Here is a 17,184-nt window from a genome sequence, read left to right on the forward strand (position 1 = left end):
AGGAGTTCCCACAGAGGCCCAATTCAGATGAGGATCAGATGCTCTCAGGCTTTCTCCTAAGGTCTGGGTCCCTCCAGGAAAGATGTTGTCGTCAGGAATTTGGGGGTTGGACTGGCCAGAGAGCAGGGCCCAGGAAAGATGCTGATCTTGGGCAGCTGGTGGACGTGCCACCCAGAGTTGTAAAGGGAGATGAGGCGGGAAGAGACCCCAAGGGCTCCTGGGGACTGCAGGGAGGAACTGGGTTGGTCTGGATGCAAAGGATTAGGAAGAGGAAAGGTCAGCCCTGGCGTCCAGAAAAGAGGCTGGCGGGCGTCAGCGGGCCTGCAGCCCAGGGAAGCAGAGGGAGGTGAGGGCGGGACCAGGCCCAGAGAGCTACCGGGAGAGAGGCTGGCAGGCTGTCCATTTCTTAATCTTAACAGAAGGCGTCAACAAAAAAAGCCTCACGTAACCCTCAGAACACAGTGTCAATGGCAGTTAAATTCAAGCCAGGTAGCACAGTCTGTACTACTTTCTTGGCCAAATTATCTCATATTTTCCTTGGCCATAGGTGCCCAGTTCACTGTTTCAGTTTCAGACCCATTATTAGTTCTGGCTCTACTAACAGAAGACCATGATGAGGGGGCTAGCAAGATGTTTGTGTCAGTAAAGTACTTGCTGTGCCAGCCTAAGGACCTGAGTTCGGATGCCCAGAACTCATCTAAAAAACCAGGTGCAATGATACATGCCCTTATTCCCAACACAGGAGGATCCCTTAGGCTTGCTCACCTAGTCAGTCTAGCTGAATTGGTGAGCTCAACGTTCAGTGAGAGTCCCTGTCTCAAAAACAACTAGGTGTAACCCGAGTGAGGTGGTACACACCCGTTATTCCCAGCATTCGGGAGGCAGAGGCAGGTGGATCTCTGTTAGATCAAGGCAAGTCTGGTCTACATAGTGAGTTCCAGGCCAGCTGGAGCTACAAGGAGACCCAGAGACCCAGTCTCAAAGAGAAAGGGGGAGGGAGAAGAGGGGAGGGGAGGGGGAAGAAGAGGAAGAGGAGGAAAAGAGGGAGAGAGAGAGGGGAGGGGAGAGGAGAGAGAGAAATCAATTGAAGACTCCCAATGTTAACCTTTGGCCTCCACATGTATGTACACACACATGCATCTGCATACCCACTCACAAATAGAAAATCATACAGTGCGTGCACACACAAACACACACACACACACACACACACACACACACACACAGAGTAAAAGACCATGATGAATGAGGATCATCAACAGCAGCTGTGTTCAAACATAGACAACAACCCATTCTGATGATGCCCTGAAAGGGTAGTGGACAGTGTAAAAGAGCAAAGCTGCTCACCTCTCATGGTGGCTAGGGAGAGAAAAAGAGAAAGAGGAAAAAAGAGGAAGGAAGGATTCCAGGATATCACCCCCCAAATCATATCCCCGGTGACCCCACTTCCAAAAGTTTCTGCCACTTCCCAATAATGCCATCAAATATAAATTCACGAGTGGATGAATCCATTGGTTATGTCAAAGTACTCATAATCCAATCATCCAAACTTCCAAGGCATGAACCTTTTGAAGGCACTTAATATCCAAACCATGACACCCACCTGATGTAGTTACAAGACTAAGGCATGGACTTTAGCATATAAAATAGAAGGTCTAGAATTGAAACTAGCTTCTGTATACTATCCTCTATTTGTTTCTGTCACAAAAGGTTCATCATGAAAAGGAGGAAGCTCAAACTGAAATAAGTTACAAACTTCATTTCCAACGCAGGATTGTGGCTTGGCCCTGAGCTGAGGTAAGATTTGACGGTCCTTATGTACAAGACCACGGCCTGCTGCACGGCCACACTCCTCCTGGCCTCTCTTCCTCCTGTTCTCACTCCTTTTCTCTTCCACCCATTGTACTTTGCAAGCTCTCCTTCCTTTTCCCTACTTATTTCATATACCAACGATCCTTCCTACAGTGATCAACTTTTTAAAATGTTTTATTACATTTCTCTATTTTATGTGTATGGGGCAGGGGTTCACATGCTATAACACTGTATGGAGGTCAGAGAACAACTGTCCTTCCACCATGTGGGTTTCTGAGGATTGATCTGAGGTCATCTGGCTTGGTGGCAAGCACCTTTATCCAATGAGCCATCTTGCCAGCCCCTTAATCAACTTTTATAGATTCTTTGAGACCTGTGAACTGATAAGAGAGTCTAAGCTGAGAGGTACATGACAGTAAGCAACTGGGACAGTTTTGCCTTCCTTGGGTTCTGGGTGTAGCCTCCCCACTTCTCTTAGTACAGGTTCCTACCTGTCCCTGTTCCACCACTGAGTGCATCAGAACTAAACCATTCAGTAAGGAAGGGAATAAATAGGACAAGAGACATTTTCTATATTCTTTGCTCCTGCTTTTTCTTTTATCCCATTATTCTGATCCCACTCACCTTTTCAAGCACCTGAGGCAGGAGAGAATCTAACTAACACTGGGCAACAGCCCTGGTCAGGATATGAGGGTCGGAATCCTGTTTTGGGCGGTACAAGGTCTGTGATAATGGGAAAGTTACTTTCTATCCCTAAGTCCCAGGCACATGATCTATGAAGTGAGTCTAATGCAGATGAAATGATTAAATGAGATGAGGCATGAAAACTCTTTATTGCCAGCCCAGTAGCAAGCACTAATTAATTAACTTTTTTATTTTTTATTTATTTTTATTTTTTATTTTTATTATTTTTATTTTATGTGTATGCATGTATTGCCTGCATGTAGGTAAGGGCAGCCATGTCGAGCAGTGCCCACGGAGGACAGAAGAGGCCATTGGATCCCCTGGAATTGGAATTATAGACAGTTGTTAGCTGCCATGTGGGTACTGGGATTCAAACCTGGGTCTTCTGCAAGAACAGTCAGTGTTCTTAACCACTGAGCCATCTCTCCAGCCCCTTATTTATTATTTTTATGTGTATGAGTGTATTGCCTGCATGTGTGCAAGTGCACCCATGTCATGCAGTGCCTGTAAAAGTCAGAAGAGGGCATCAGATCCCCTGGAACTGGACTGACGGATGCTGGTTAGCTGCCATGTGGATGCTGGGAATCAAACCCAGGTCCTTTGCAAGTGCTCATAATTGCACCGAGAGCTCTTAATCATTGAGCCATCTCTCCAGCCCCAATTTTTTTTTTTTTTTTTTTTTTGGTCTTTTTGAGACGGGTCTCCCTGTAGTCCCAGCTAGCCTGGAACTCACTATGTAGACCAGGCTGGCCTTGAACTCACAGAGATCCGCCTGCCTCTGCCTCCCAAGTGCTGGGATTAAAGGCGTGTGCCACCACACCCGGCTTCCCCAGTTTTTTTAATTATTATTTTTCATCATCTCTATTTTAAGTGCTGGTAGAGTTGTCTCATCTTTCCCTTTTTTTTCTGAATACACTTTTTTGGGTCTCATTCGTTTTCACAGTTAAGCTTCAATGGACTAATATGCTGGGGCTGTGCTCATTTTTAGCTTTTATGGACTATTTCAGTCTCCACTTTCTTGCTCATCTTGGCTGATTTTAATTTCCCTGTGAACATACTTTAGGATACAGTGAAGGGAGCTGCTGGGTGGCCAGCAGTGGAAGGCCTGGCAGAGATAATTATGCTCAGAGTTGGGATTCCCACAGTTTGTTTTGCCCAAGTCTGTGTGTTCATAGCATAAGAAGCAGAGGGAGTCTCTCCAACCCAGTACTGACTGACTGAATTGCAACAAGACATGCTCAGTACTTACCCTTTTTTTTGGACTCTGGAGGAAAGGGAGAGTCTGGGGAAGGACTGAGGTGGGATGTATCACTGATATGATAAATCACTGTGATTGTGACTTGCATTTCCTTAGTGATTAATAGTGGTTAGTATCTTTTGGCTATTGAATTTTTAAAATATATTCTTTGTAGAAATATATATATTTAAATAATAAGGTTGGGGCTGGAGAGATAGCTCAGCAGTTAAGAACACTGACTGTTCTTGCAGAAGATCTGGGTTCAAATCCTAGCACCCACATGGCAGCTAATAACTGTCCGTAACTCCAGTTCCAGGGTATCCGACAGTCTCTTCTGTCCTCTGTGGGCATTGTATGGCATGGGTGCACTTACCAACATGCAGATAATACATGCATACACATAAAATAAAAAAATAAAATATTAAAACTTGATCAATAAATAAGGTTAATCTTTTGAGTGTATGAACACACAACATTTTGAGGTTCTGTTTGTTCTGTTCTTACAATCATTTTTGATAGACAAAAGGTTCCCATCACATGAAATCACTGTTTTCTGTTGAGGCTGTTTTCAGAGAAAGAGAGAGCCAGAGTTAGACAGCAGGAGATGAACTAGATAGATGAATTAGATAGAGGTCTACTGTTTTCCTCCCAACCAAGGGCTGAGGCTCAGTCATGAGGTATGGGAGAAGTGTTCTCTGTTTAACGTAATTATGGTATCTTACACAAAAGGATTTGAGATCCCTATGTGGTTGGCTAATTAGAAAGAAATAGTTTGGGGTAGGAGGTGTGCGTGGAGACATACCCTTGCCTTTCCTACTCACCCTAGTCAGTGCTGCCAGTCACATACCCCAGTCACTACTTACGACTGCTCTCTGTGCTGCCACACAACTTTTGTGTTTGTTTGCTTACTGTCTGGACCCCACAGAGTGTTAACTCTGGTTTAGATAGACCTGCGGTGCCTGGTGTGGTGCTAAGCTTTTGACAGATGTTGATAAAAATTTGCTCTGTTAACAAATAAAAGAAGCCATGTAACTATGATAGTCTTTCTGTGATCATTAATGTGTTTTTCATTCCCTCAGTTTTCTAGTGTTTCATGTCAGCATGATGAAGAACAAGTCATCAGTGAATAAGCAAGCTCAAGATGCCCTCTGCATCTCACAGTCTCACAACCTAGGACATCTTAAAAATATACTGGATGGAGGAGAGTATGCCCCTTTTGTATCTCCTCCTGTACTGGAGAGCAATTTTCTTCAGGTAAGTAACACTTGAGCCCTCAATTCAGTTCCAACAATTTCCATATTTAATTTTCTCAAAGACAACTGAGAACTTGAGATGAGAATTGTTTTAAATGTGTTGAGGCATGGCGTAATACTATTAAGGGGAACAATTTTGTAACTTTAAACTTTAAACTTCTCCTGTAGAACATCCTGTCATGGATAATTTCTTTCTTAGACTTAAAATTTTAAAGAAAAACACCTCAGGCTGGAGATGTAGCTCAGTGGTAGAGCCCTTGCCTAGCAGCACAAAGCCCTGGGTTTACTCCCTAGTACCCAAGTAAATAACCATCTGCGAAAAGCTAAGGATTAGGATGGATTTTAGCTGTTAGCTCTCACAGGGAAATATAACTGTCAGCTAGCATCAGAGAGAAAAACTGTGCCTATATTATGAATGAAGACTTGTCAGTGCATCTAGGGGTAGTGCTGGCTTTCCTCTAAACACTGAACATTAGACTGCTTAAGCAAAGAAATGGGGACATGAGCTCAGCAGTGTGGCCCATGCCTGTCACTCACAGAAATGCCACGCTGCTGTCTAATCCCAAACAGCAAGCCAACATACTCAGCTACTCAGCTGATTCCGTGGGGATGACAAGGAGGGTAACAGACACTTCTTCAAAGGTAAGAAGATATCATACTCTTGACACTGACTGAGAGCGACACCCAGAACACATGGCAAGTCATATGTAATGTTCTTTGGCTTTCAATCCTTCTTTCCTGCTAATAATCTTTTCTTTTCTCACCTTTCCTGTGCCCTTTTCAAATTATCCTTTTCACACTCTTAATTACATAGAACTTGGGAGTTGCAGTCTACAGATCAGCCAGTGTAATACCCTTCAATATAGTTGAACTTTCCTGGTTGGTCTTTAGTAGGAAGCCACCAAAATTCCTGACTCTGCAGGTTCAAATGAGGAAGGAAAGCAATCATCTTAAAAGAGTAAAAGAGTCCAGAGCACTAGCTCACTACATAGGAGCTCCTCTCTTTTTGTTTGCTTTGTCACCCTTAAGACACCACATGCAAGCAGAACAGTCACATCTGCCAGCAATACAAGAGAAACATTCATCCTGAGGAACCCTTTCCAAAGTTACCAGACTGCCTCCTGCTGCACATCACTGGCCAGGCCGGGCCACATGCCCCTGATGAAATGACTCACAGGCAAGGGGAATGGGGTCACCATGTCAGTTTTAGGTTGATTAGAATTTAACCTCAAGCTAAGCCACCATTCCTGAGAAACAGATAATAAATAAACCAGGATTCTGTTAATCAGGAAGAAGAGAGGCCTGGCTTTGGGTAATCAATAGTGAGGGCCACAACCTCTAAGTATCTATTTGCTTTTGAGTGGTGAGGTTTTTCTTGAGGATAGGAAGGGCAATAGCAATCAAACCCAGGGTTTTGCATGTTAGGAAGCTCATTACTATTGAGCTCTCTGTAGCCCTTACCTGGCTATTTTTCTTAAGTGAACTAGGAAACTATATATAAAGTATAGTTCCTTTCTGACTTCCTTCTTCAATCTGTATACCCACTTTCCAGTCTCTGTCTCTCTCTGTCTCTCTGTTTCTCTCTCTCTCTCTTTCTCCAACTAGCAGAGATATTTTTTTTGCCCAAATTTCTTGAATTTAGGGTTTTTTGTTTGTTTTTAACACATACTGTTTCTTTACCCAGAAACCCTACCTCTCCGCCCAGTCAGTTCACCTCCTGCATTGTTCAGGCCTCGGCTAAGGGCCCCTTTCTCAGAGGAGATATGTATGACTTTCCAAACACTAGCAATGTTTGGGAAGTTTATAATTGGCTGTTTAATGCAGCTACTATTATTATTTGGAAATAAATCCCACTATGTTGCCTAGGCTGGTCACAAGTCCTAGTTTCAAGAAATCATCCTGCTTCAGCCTGCTTATAAACATGTATGACCATGCCCAGCTCAATACAGCCACTTTTGAAATTAAATTATATTGCTGGGATTACAGTTCAACAGTGTAGTGCCTGCTACATGTATGAGGCCCTGGGTTCAGTCCCCAGTGCCTCAAAAATAACAAGAACAAGAAAACTAATAATGATATCACACACACACTTAAAATTAGATTATGCCTAAGATAAAAGCGGTAAATATCCAAACTTTGTGATATTTAAAATTTTATTTTTATTTATTCCCTTGAAGACAAAGAGTTTAGGAAGCAAAGGTTTATAGAGCATAATAGTTGGTTCTATGAAATTTAAACTAAAGAATATTGTATATTATATATAAATTGTTTGCTATTCAACTTTTACATCATTAACATTTTAAATAAGCCTTTATGTAAATGTATCTCCCAGAACTGTTAAGTGTTTACCAACACATCACCGACTATATCCCTATCCTAAGCTAAATCAAGTACCCTAGTCAGGTGTTCCCATGGCATCCTGAAGTAGTCATTTTCTACTTTAGTTATTTAATACTGGCCTTCCCTGAAAGACCCCACATGCCAGAGACTGTGACTGGTCCCCCTGATACCTCTAAGACCTAATATGAACAAGTAAGGGTAAATAGAGGTGTCATGGCTCATTTCCCCTTTATTTTCTGACTCTGTTACAGTGCTCTAGTAAGCAATAGTGTCAAGTCCATGCCTTTTATCCAAAAAACTCCTTTTCTGTTCTCTGTACTCAGGTCAGTAGGAGAGGTGAATCTATTTACCTGCACAACCGAGCCAACTGGGTGACCGTAGGCATCTGTTCTTCCTGTCCCACCCTCAAGATCCCCAATGTGATGCTGTTGGCACATATGACACCGGCTGTTTATAAAAACACAGAACCCCTCTTTACAACCCTCCTGAAATCTCCCTCTCCTGAGAAGCTGGTGCTCACCAGGTGAGTCACGGAGGGGGAGGACACCATTATCCCGTGCATATGGAAATGGAGAAGTGATGTCCTTGCTCCAATGGAGCATCTCACCTGTACAACCTGCTCCACAAATTACGTAGGAGCGTCCTTAAAATCCACAAATGATGTAGGAGTGTCCTTAATATCCACAAATGACGTAGGAGTGTCCTCAGCGGACACAAATGACGTAGGAGTGTCCTTAATATCCACAAAAGTGGTTTATGATAAAGACAGTGAAACTGGCAGTCAGTTTAAAACACCTAAGTAATAACAACTGAAGACTCAGTAAACTGCCTCTCATATTTTTCTCACCACACTGTCCTCGCTTCCATCAGAATTAGTTCTGGTCTTGTCTCAGCCACTAACTTGGTCTATGATCTTTGAGCAAGTCACTTAATTTCTTTAAGTCTCACTTAAACATTTTGTCATTATATATTTATTATACAAAAGTAATGGGTTTCATTATGGCATTTTCATAAATATATATGAAGTACTTTGATCATATTCACCCTCCATTACCCTCTCTTGCCCCCAAACCTCTCCTACTGGGCTTCTCCATCTCAGATAGTCTCCTTTTATTGGATGTCTTTTGGGTGTGTACACGTGTATGTGTGTGTGAGTATGGGTGCATGTGTACCACAGCACACCCTGGAAGTCAGAGGACAACCTCAGGTATTGTCCTCGCCCTCTACCTGGTTAGAGAGGGTCTCTCTTGTTCATTGCTGTGCACACCCAACTAGGTAGCCCATAAGCTTACAACGAGTTTCCTGTCTCTGTCTCCCTCTTCCAAGTAAGGGTGAGCTGGGATTACAGATGCTTGTGATACTGTGCCTGACTTTTACTTGGATTCTGGGGATCAAAATCAGGTCATCAGGCTTGCATGGCAAATATTTTGCCCACTGAGCCATCTCTCCACCACACCCCTTTTAACAATCTAGATTCTAATAAAAGAAATCATGCAATATTTGTCTTTCTGAATCCAGCTTATTTCACTTAGCATGATCTCCAGTTCAGCAACTTTCCTGCAAATGACATTTCGTTATTCTTTACAGGTGAATAAAGCTCCATTGTGGCTGGGCATGGTGGTACATGCCTTTTATCCCAGTGCTCAGGAAGCATAGGCAGGTGGATCTCTATGAGATCAAGGCCAACCTGGTCTTTATAGTGAGTTCCAGGCCAACTGGGGCTACATAGTAAGACCCTGTCTCAAAAAACTGAAAATACTTATTTTAAAAGCCCCATTGTGTATATATACACATTTTGTTTGGTCATCTACTCCTGGTACCTAGACTGATTCCATAATTTGCCTATTGTGGAAAAAAGAAAGCAGATATGCAGATGTCTCTATTGTGTCTGACTTTGGGTGTATATCCGGAATGGTGCTGCTGGGTGTTCTGATAGTTCTATTAGTTTTCTGAGGAATGTCCATACTGATTTTCATAATGGCTACACTAATCTACATTCCTACCAACAATATATCAGGATTTTCATCCTCACCCCCTCATCCTTGTCAGCAGTTTTTTGTTTTCTTGATAATAACCGTTCTGACTTGAATAAGATGGAATCTAGATGTAGTTTTGATTTGTATTCCTTGACGTCTAAGCCTTGACTTTCACTACATTTTATTTACTTTGTGTGCGCACTGGTGTGTGTGTGTGTGTGTGTGTGTGTGTGTGTGTGTGTACATGTGTCCAAGATCAGATGATAACTTTGTGTCATCAGTTCTCTCCTTCCATCATGTGGGTCCTGGGATTTAACTTGGGTGATCACAGCTTGGCTTACAGGCACCTTTACCTACTGAGCCATCTTACCAACACTATGCCTCAACTTTTTAGGATGAATTAAGATGGGTGATTTTTCACAGTAAATGATTAACATTCTGATCTTCTAGTGACATCAGAGTCTTAGGCACGTGATTAATATGAGATGGCTCTCAGGAGCTCTCACGCAGACCTACCTAGGACACAGACCATTCTCAAAGCTGGAAAAGTCTTTTTAGAGGTCTCCAAACAGGTCCTCAGATGACGTGACATTTGCATTTGTTTGTAGGTTTCTCCCTCTGCAGTTTGTGACTCTCTCTGTGCACGACGCTAAGCACATGCGTCTCAAAGTAAAGCTAGTAAGTGGCCGTGCCTACTACTTACAGCTCTGTGCTCCTATGTATAAACAGGATGACATATTCTCTCAATGGGTGAACCTCATCTCCTGCTTGAGTCAGGAGAAAGCCAAAGCCTCCAAAGTGTCAGAGGTCTCGAGTCTCTCAAAAATCACAAACAGCACAGACATCACAGATTCGATGGACATCATGGACATTGCTGCCTTTGAAGAGATACAGACCATACAGGACCACACACACATATACTCTTCAAACATCGGGGAGAGCACAGACTTCTCAAAATTCACAGATGTCACTGATATCACCGATGTCACAGATGTCACAGATATCCCAGAAAATGAGGTCACAAAGGTTCCAGACATAAATATTTTCACAGAAGTTACAGAGGTTATAGAAGTCCTAGAAGCCACAGGGGTCCCAGACCCCTCAGGGGTCACAGTGATATTTGAAAATGACGACATCATAAGGGCCAAGCAAGAGGAAAAGGTACGTGACACGGAAGACTTTCATTCTTTAATGGTCAAGCACTGGAGCGTAACCAGGATCTTAGTTCTCAGTTAACACTGATGACCAAAGTGCTATGGAATTGACTCTGAATAACATAATTTTAACAATGGATCCAGTCCCTGAGCCTGGTATAAAAGAGTTATAAGATATTTCCTGAAATAGTGGCCGTCCTTACATCAAACTTACCCCAGTATCAGAAACTGATGGTGTTATAGAAAAGATTTATGATATATATATAAGAATTTGTTCAACATTCTTGAAATGATTATGAACCAAGTTCCTTAAAAATACTTATACTCTTTGACAGGAATGAAGATTTAGCTAAAAAGAAGTGAATGGTGAACTGAGGTATAGCTCAGTGGTACAGCACGTGCTTAGCACACATGAGGCCTTGGGTTCAACCCCCAGCACTATACACACAAAGATGTTAATCATACCATATCCATGCCATGCCTATAATAATGAAAGTGTGGGCACAACCTAAACATCCATCAGTTACAGCCAACAAAGCTTAAAGCTATGACGAGCAAGGACCGTATTTTTCTTGTTCAGAGTCTTCCCTAGTATCTGCCAAGCTCACAATAAAAATCTGCTAAATGAGTTAGTATTTTATACTTACTAAAATTGTTATAAACTCTTCCTCAGCCTAAAAATATGCTCATTCTATACAGTTGGGTAAAAAATTGGAGAATATAATCCCTAGGGTATAAAAATCCACGTAGACATGCATACTAAAAGAAAAAACTAGGAGCTGGGGAGATGGCTCAATCAATACATTGCTTGCTGCACAAGCATGAGGACCTGAGTTCAATCCTCAGCACGTACATAAATAGTTGGGCATGGTGGCACACACTTGAAATCCCTGTGCTAAGGAGGCAGAGATAGGCAGATCCTTACAGCTCACTGGTCAGTCTAGTCTAATCAGTTAGGTTCCAGTGAGAAACCCTGTCTCAGAAAATAAGGTGGAAAGTGATAAAGAAAAGATACCTAATGTGGATCTCCAGCCACCATGTGCACATGCTCACAAATGTACACCTCGATACATTGCATGCAACACACACACACACACACACACACACACACACACACACACACAAACACAAACACAAAATACATGCTGTGAATAGCATTATTTCCAAGGAAATATTTCGGTGTTTTAAGATGTAGTGGCCCATGCTGTGCTTGAATTTTCAGCCTCAGTCTCTGTTGTGCTGAGACCACAGATGTGTGCCACCAGGTCCAGCTGTTTTTAAGGAAATACAGTAGAAACAATGGACCATGTGATGACAGTGAGGCAGATGTGAAAGATTCAGAGATTCAGAGCTGGAGCTCACTGACTGATGGCCCTGAGGCCTGGTGAGACATTCTGATATGGTCAGTGAGTAGCCTGGAAAGGTGGTATGTGACAGATAAACCATTAAGAGAGGAGAAGAGATTTTAGAGCGTTTCATTTTACATGTTGGCTATAATTATTGAAAAATGAAATTATTATTGTGAACTCCAAGCCCCTATCACCTATGAGCTCTTAGTAACAACTAACAACCTAACTAAAGAGTAGGCAGCAAGGCATCTCCTGAAAACCCTGCTTGCTCCAGCAACTCAAAAATCAGTGTTGTGATTAATTGTAATTGTCTTCTGTGAGGTCACACTTGAGTACATGACAACATGAACTTTTGAATGCACTGTGCCAGGCTGCAGTGGAGAAGGCCTTGGTTCCCACACCATCTGCTTCCCACACCAGCCTGGGCATCTCTCACTAGCCATGCAACACCCTGCCTCCCTCCCTGTTCCCAGACCTGTGCACTTGTGAACACTTAGTAAGTATGAGTGTAATGACTAGCCTTTACTCTGTTAACAATCTGTTTCTATATGATGCTCTTCTGTTATCTAATTTTCTACTGCTTGTTTTCCAAGGAATATGTTCTGAAGCATGGGTGTCTACGAGATTCAAAAAATAAGAATGAGTTCAGGGAAACCCCCAAACATGTCACCATCTCAAATATAACATTGACTTTCCAAAATGAAAGATGTTTTCAGACTACTTTAACTCCTATAAAAAGCGGAGAAATCATCCCTGAAGAGTCAATTGATAAAACCTCTAAAGAAAACATGACTGATTTTCAAAACACAGCTCTCAAGGCTACAGAATCCAGGTATGTAGAGTAGGAAAATGCTGTGGGCATTCTATGGTATGCATAAAGTAAACAGGTCTATGCTCTTTCCCTGTAACTCAGGCATTTGACTCTAAAGCTTCTCAGACACAATATGACTGGATAGTGACATAGGCAAACTCTAACCATCTACATTTGAGTCAACCTTGGCTAAGTGTTGTTTTCACACCACACTCTTAAGCTGCTCAGCTGGTATTCTGGCTGCTGGCCTAATGCCAACAGTGTGTGCTTTCAAAAATGAAACAGAAACACAGTGTTCACATTATGGAGCTAGAGCGTTGAATTCTATACTGATTATGAGTACTTTTATTTTCATACTCTTCCATATTTTCTACTCCATGGATCCTCTCTACTGCCTTATATGTCTCTGTAGAGCAATCATAATCTGAAAAAAAACTATTTTCATAATTTTAACTTTTATTGCAACATGATTGCAAGCTGAATGTAAGTAAGCATTGTGCTTTGGTAAAGATGAGAGTTAATATGACTGTTCTGGATTACCATTTAAAAAGAACCTAGATCTAAATGCTTACATTAGGCTAAGTGGCACATGCCTGTAGTCCCAGCTACTTTGCAGGCAGAGGCAGGAGGATCCCTTCAGCCCAGGAGTTCCAAACCAACTTGGGGAATCAGAGTAAGACCCTGTCTTAAACAAAGAAACAAAATACATATATTAGTAAAAATTAAAATTAGGTATGTAATTGTGTTTACTTTAAATAAATATATAAAAGAGGGATTGGGAAAGTAGACTATTTGCTTAGCATATACAGGTCCTGGATTTATCCTCAACATTGGAAAAAAGTTATATGTATTGTATGCACACAGGACAAGAAAAAGCAACTGAAGAATGAAATTAACCAGTTAAGTAATAAGTAGTTATAACTAGTTAACTAGTTAAGTAATTTGAGTGCTAAAAAGAGCTTTGATGATTTTTTTTTAAAAAGAACAAAACTAGCAAACTATTGGGATGGATAGTTTTTTCAAAGAGTATAACTGAGAACTTCATAGATATTATATAAAATATTAATACCAGGAAGAATAGTAAAATGTTGTTGAGACAGTCTATCTAAAACTTTAGAACTTGGAGACAATGAGGGCTGGAGAGATGGCTGGGCAGCTAAGAGCACTGACTGCTCTTGCAGAAGAGCCAAGTTTTGTTCCCAACACCCACATAGCAGCTAATAGCCATCTGTAACTCCAGTTCCAGGGGATCTAATGCCCTTTGTTGGCTTCCTCAGGTATTGGGCACACACATGGTACACATACATACATGTAGGCACTCACACATACACATAATCTAAAAATAAATCTTTTTTAAGAACTTTGACACAGTAAGTAAATGACTTAAACAAAATGAAAATTGGAAAAACTAGAGCAATCAGAAATTGAGAACTTGGGGGGGCGGGGGGCTGGAGAGACGGCTCAGCAGTGAAGAGCACTGGCTGCTCTTGCAGAGTTTTGTTCCCAACATCCATGTGGCAGCTAACAGCCACCTGTAACTCCAGTTCCTGGGAATCCAATGCTCTCCTCTGCCCTCCATAGGTGCCTGCTCTCCCATAATGCACATACAGGCAAGCAGGCACACACATACATGTAAATTTTAAAAATAAATAAAATTTTAAGAAAGGAAATTGAGAACTTAAAAGAAATAGAAGTAATCAGAGTTCTCATTAAAGAAAAAAGAGCTTTCTGAATTTTACTGAACAGTTTTCTTTCTTTTTTTTCAACTCTGAATTGTCTCTGGTTTATGTCATGTTTTTTCTTAAATATAGGCTTATAAAAAATATGTTTTGTTTCCCAAATGTAAGTTTGCTTTTTGTAAAGCCAGACAAAAACAGTACAAGAAAGACTATTCTGTTAATCCCACTTTTAGGCTTTGTATTCATTTGCTTCTCTATTGCTGTGATAAAACACTCTGACCAAAATCAACTTGTGGAGGAAAAGGTTTGTTTCAACTTACAGCACAGCCCTTCACTGAGGGAAACCAGTACAGGAGCTCAAGCAAGAACCTGAAGTTTGGGGCTGAACAGAGACCATGGAAGAACACTGCTCTGGCTTACTCAGAAATCTTTCTTATACAGTCCAGGCCCACCTGCCCAAGGATGGCACTGCACACCATGGCCTGGACCATCCTACATCACTGCATCATATAAAAATGCCTCACAGACAGTCACGGGACAGTCTGATGGAGGAAATTCCTCAGTTGAGGTTTCCTTCTCCCAGGTGACTCTAGTTTGTGTCAAGTTGAAAAAACTAACTAGTTTATACTTATTTCTTAGAACCTCAGTAGGCAAAATATAGCAAGAATAGTCATGGCACTTTGATAATGCTGGAAAATTCATATTCTTGATGATTAAAAATATCTGCATAATGGTGAGTTTCTCTTTATCATGATAAATAATATTCACTGCAAACCACAACTAATTTAGTTTTGTTTTCTGACACAACCTTACTACAAAGGCCAGGGTAATCTCAAATTCACTATGTATCCCATGCTGGCCTATAAATTATGATCCTCCTGTCTCAGTCCCAGAAGTACTGGGATTACAAGCGAGTGCCACCACACTTAACAATATTAGTATTTTTTTTTTAAATGAAGAACTTCTATGGTCGGTGGGTGGTTCAGCAAGTAAAAGTGCTTACCTAACAATCCTGATGACCTGAATTTGATCCAGGAAAGCCACAGTGGAAGGAGAGACCTGACTCCTGAAAGTTGCCTTCTGACCTCTACACACACACTGTGGCACAAGCGCATGCGCGCACATACACACACACACACACACACACACACACTAATAAAATTTAATTAAATTTAAAAAAGAAATTTTAGATATGTTTTATTTAAAATTAGAATAAGAAATTTTCCATTAACATTTCTGTGTAATGCAATTTAAAAAGTTCTGCAACTATAATAGAACAAAGAAATATAAAAACTATAATTTTAAAAAGTTAAATCACAAAGTGCAGTAGCACATGCAAGCGCCTTAACCCACTGAGCCATCTGGCTGGCCCAACTTGTGTGTTTTTTTTTAAATGTATTTATTTATTTTATGTGTATGTATGTATGGCTGTATTATGTGCACCAGGTGTGTGCAGGAGCCTGTGGAGGTGGGAAGAGGGTGCCAGATCCCCTGGAACTGGAATTATAGGCAGTTGTGAGCCACCATGTGGTACTGAGAACCAAACCCAGGTTCTCTGTAAGAGTAGTAAGTGCTCTTAACCTCTGAGCCATCTCTCCAGTCCCTCAACTTGTATCTCTTAAAGTAAGACTGATCCTTCTTCAAGCATGTGTCTATCTTCTGGAGTCAATTTACTGTTCCTTAGTTGTCCTTTAATGGCTGCACCAGTTCTCCAGCCCTAATTTACTGTTCTTTAAAGAATTTGTTAATGGGAAATTTTACAAATTCCCATCAATTACTTACAAAGGTAATCTATTATCTTTTCCCTATTTTGTTGTTATGCATACAGGTATGCTATGCAAGCAGCTATTTTAAATTATTTATTTGGTAGAGATTTGTAATTGTCAGGCAACTTGGAACTCTATTCCCCCAGAGCTTCATACTTCCTTATTTCTCTGCTCAAAAGTCCTCTCCTCTGTTTTTGCCTTCTTCAAATCTCTCTCTCTCTCTGTCTTTTTTCACCTTCTCCTCTTCCTCCTTAGCTCACATTTTATCATGGTATACTCTAGCTGGCATAATATAGTCTGTTTGTTTATGATCTGTCTCCTCCACTAGAATAAAACACTTCAAGAGACAGAAACTTGATTATTTTTGCTGTTGTATTCCCTGTTCTTGATGCATACAAGGAGCTTGGTAAATATTATTGAGTGAATGAATCACACTTTGCCATTGAAAATTATTTTTGTTGTCTCAGTGGGCAAAAAGGGACTCTCCTATGTAACTGAGGAAAGGATATAATTTCATTTTCTTCTAGTTTTAGTTTTTTAAATTTACTGCTTTTCTATCTGATTGGTTTTTGGTTGATACAGAATAAATCTTTCACTAACATTTCTGTTGGATTTTTCTATACTTCTTTTGCTCTCAGATGAGTTGACTCTATTTTCTAAACTTTAAACTTCGTACTGGTAATTGTGGTGGCGGGGGGGGCACCGACAATCAAACCAAGAGCCTTGCATATGGCAACTATATAGTTTACCACTGGGCCACTGGGGTGTGCTCCCACCTTTAAGGTTTTATAGTTCCATTTATTTTACTTTTTAATATTTTATTTATTAATTTATTTTATGTGTATGAGTGTTTTTCTGGCATATGTGTAAGTGTACCCATGTCATGCAATGCCCACAGAGGCCAGAAGAAGGCATCAGATCCTCTGGGACTGGGGTTATGGATGGTTGCTAGCCATCATGTGAGTGCTGGGAATTGAACCCAGGTCCTTTACAAGAGTAGCCAGTGCTCTTCACCATTGAGTCATCTCTCCAGCCCCGTATACTTCCATTTATATAGATATAGGTCTCTTATCACCATCACTAAATATTTGAATTTTCAAATATATTACATTTATTTATTGTA

At 41.1% G+C, this 17,184-nt stretch overlaps 1 protein-coding gene across 1 annotated transcript in view; it reads left to right on the plus strand.

The window, feature by feature from the left end:
* The first annotated feature begins 4,834 nt into the window (after positions 1-4,834).
* Fam71d (family with sequence similarity 71 member D) overlaps positions 4,835-17,184 on the plus strand; it is a 40,626-nt gene continuing 28,276 nt past the window's right edge. The window contains exons 1-5 of the mRNA XM_008852180.1: positions 4,835-4,987; positions 7,650-7,849; positions 9,911-10,463; positions 12,399-12,637; positions 14,428-14,458. Of these exons, the coding sequence (XP_008850402.1) occupies positions 4,835-4,987; positions 7,650-7,849; positions 9,911-10,463; positions 12,399-12,637; positions 14,428-14,458 (1,176 nt within the window). The remainder of the gene's footprint in view (positions 4,988-7,649; positions 7,850-9,910; positions 10,464-12,398; positions 12,638-14,427; positions 14,459-17,184) is intronic.

The sequence above is a fragment of the Nannospalax galili genome, unplaced genomic scaffold (assembly GCF_000622305.1).
Source record: "Nannospalax galili isolate Female #2095 unplaced genomic scaffold, S.galili_v1.0 scaffold285, whole genome shotgun sequence".
NCBI classification, from domain to species: Eukaryota; Metazoa; Chordata; class Mammalia; order Rodentia; family Spalacidae; genus Nannospalax; species Nannospalax galili.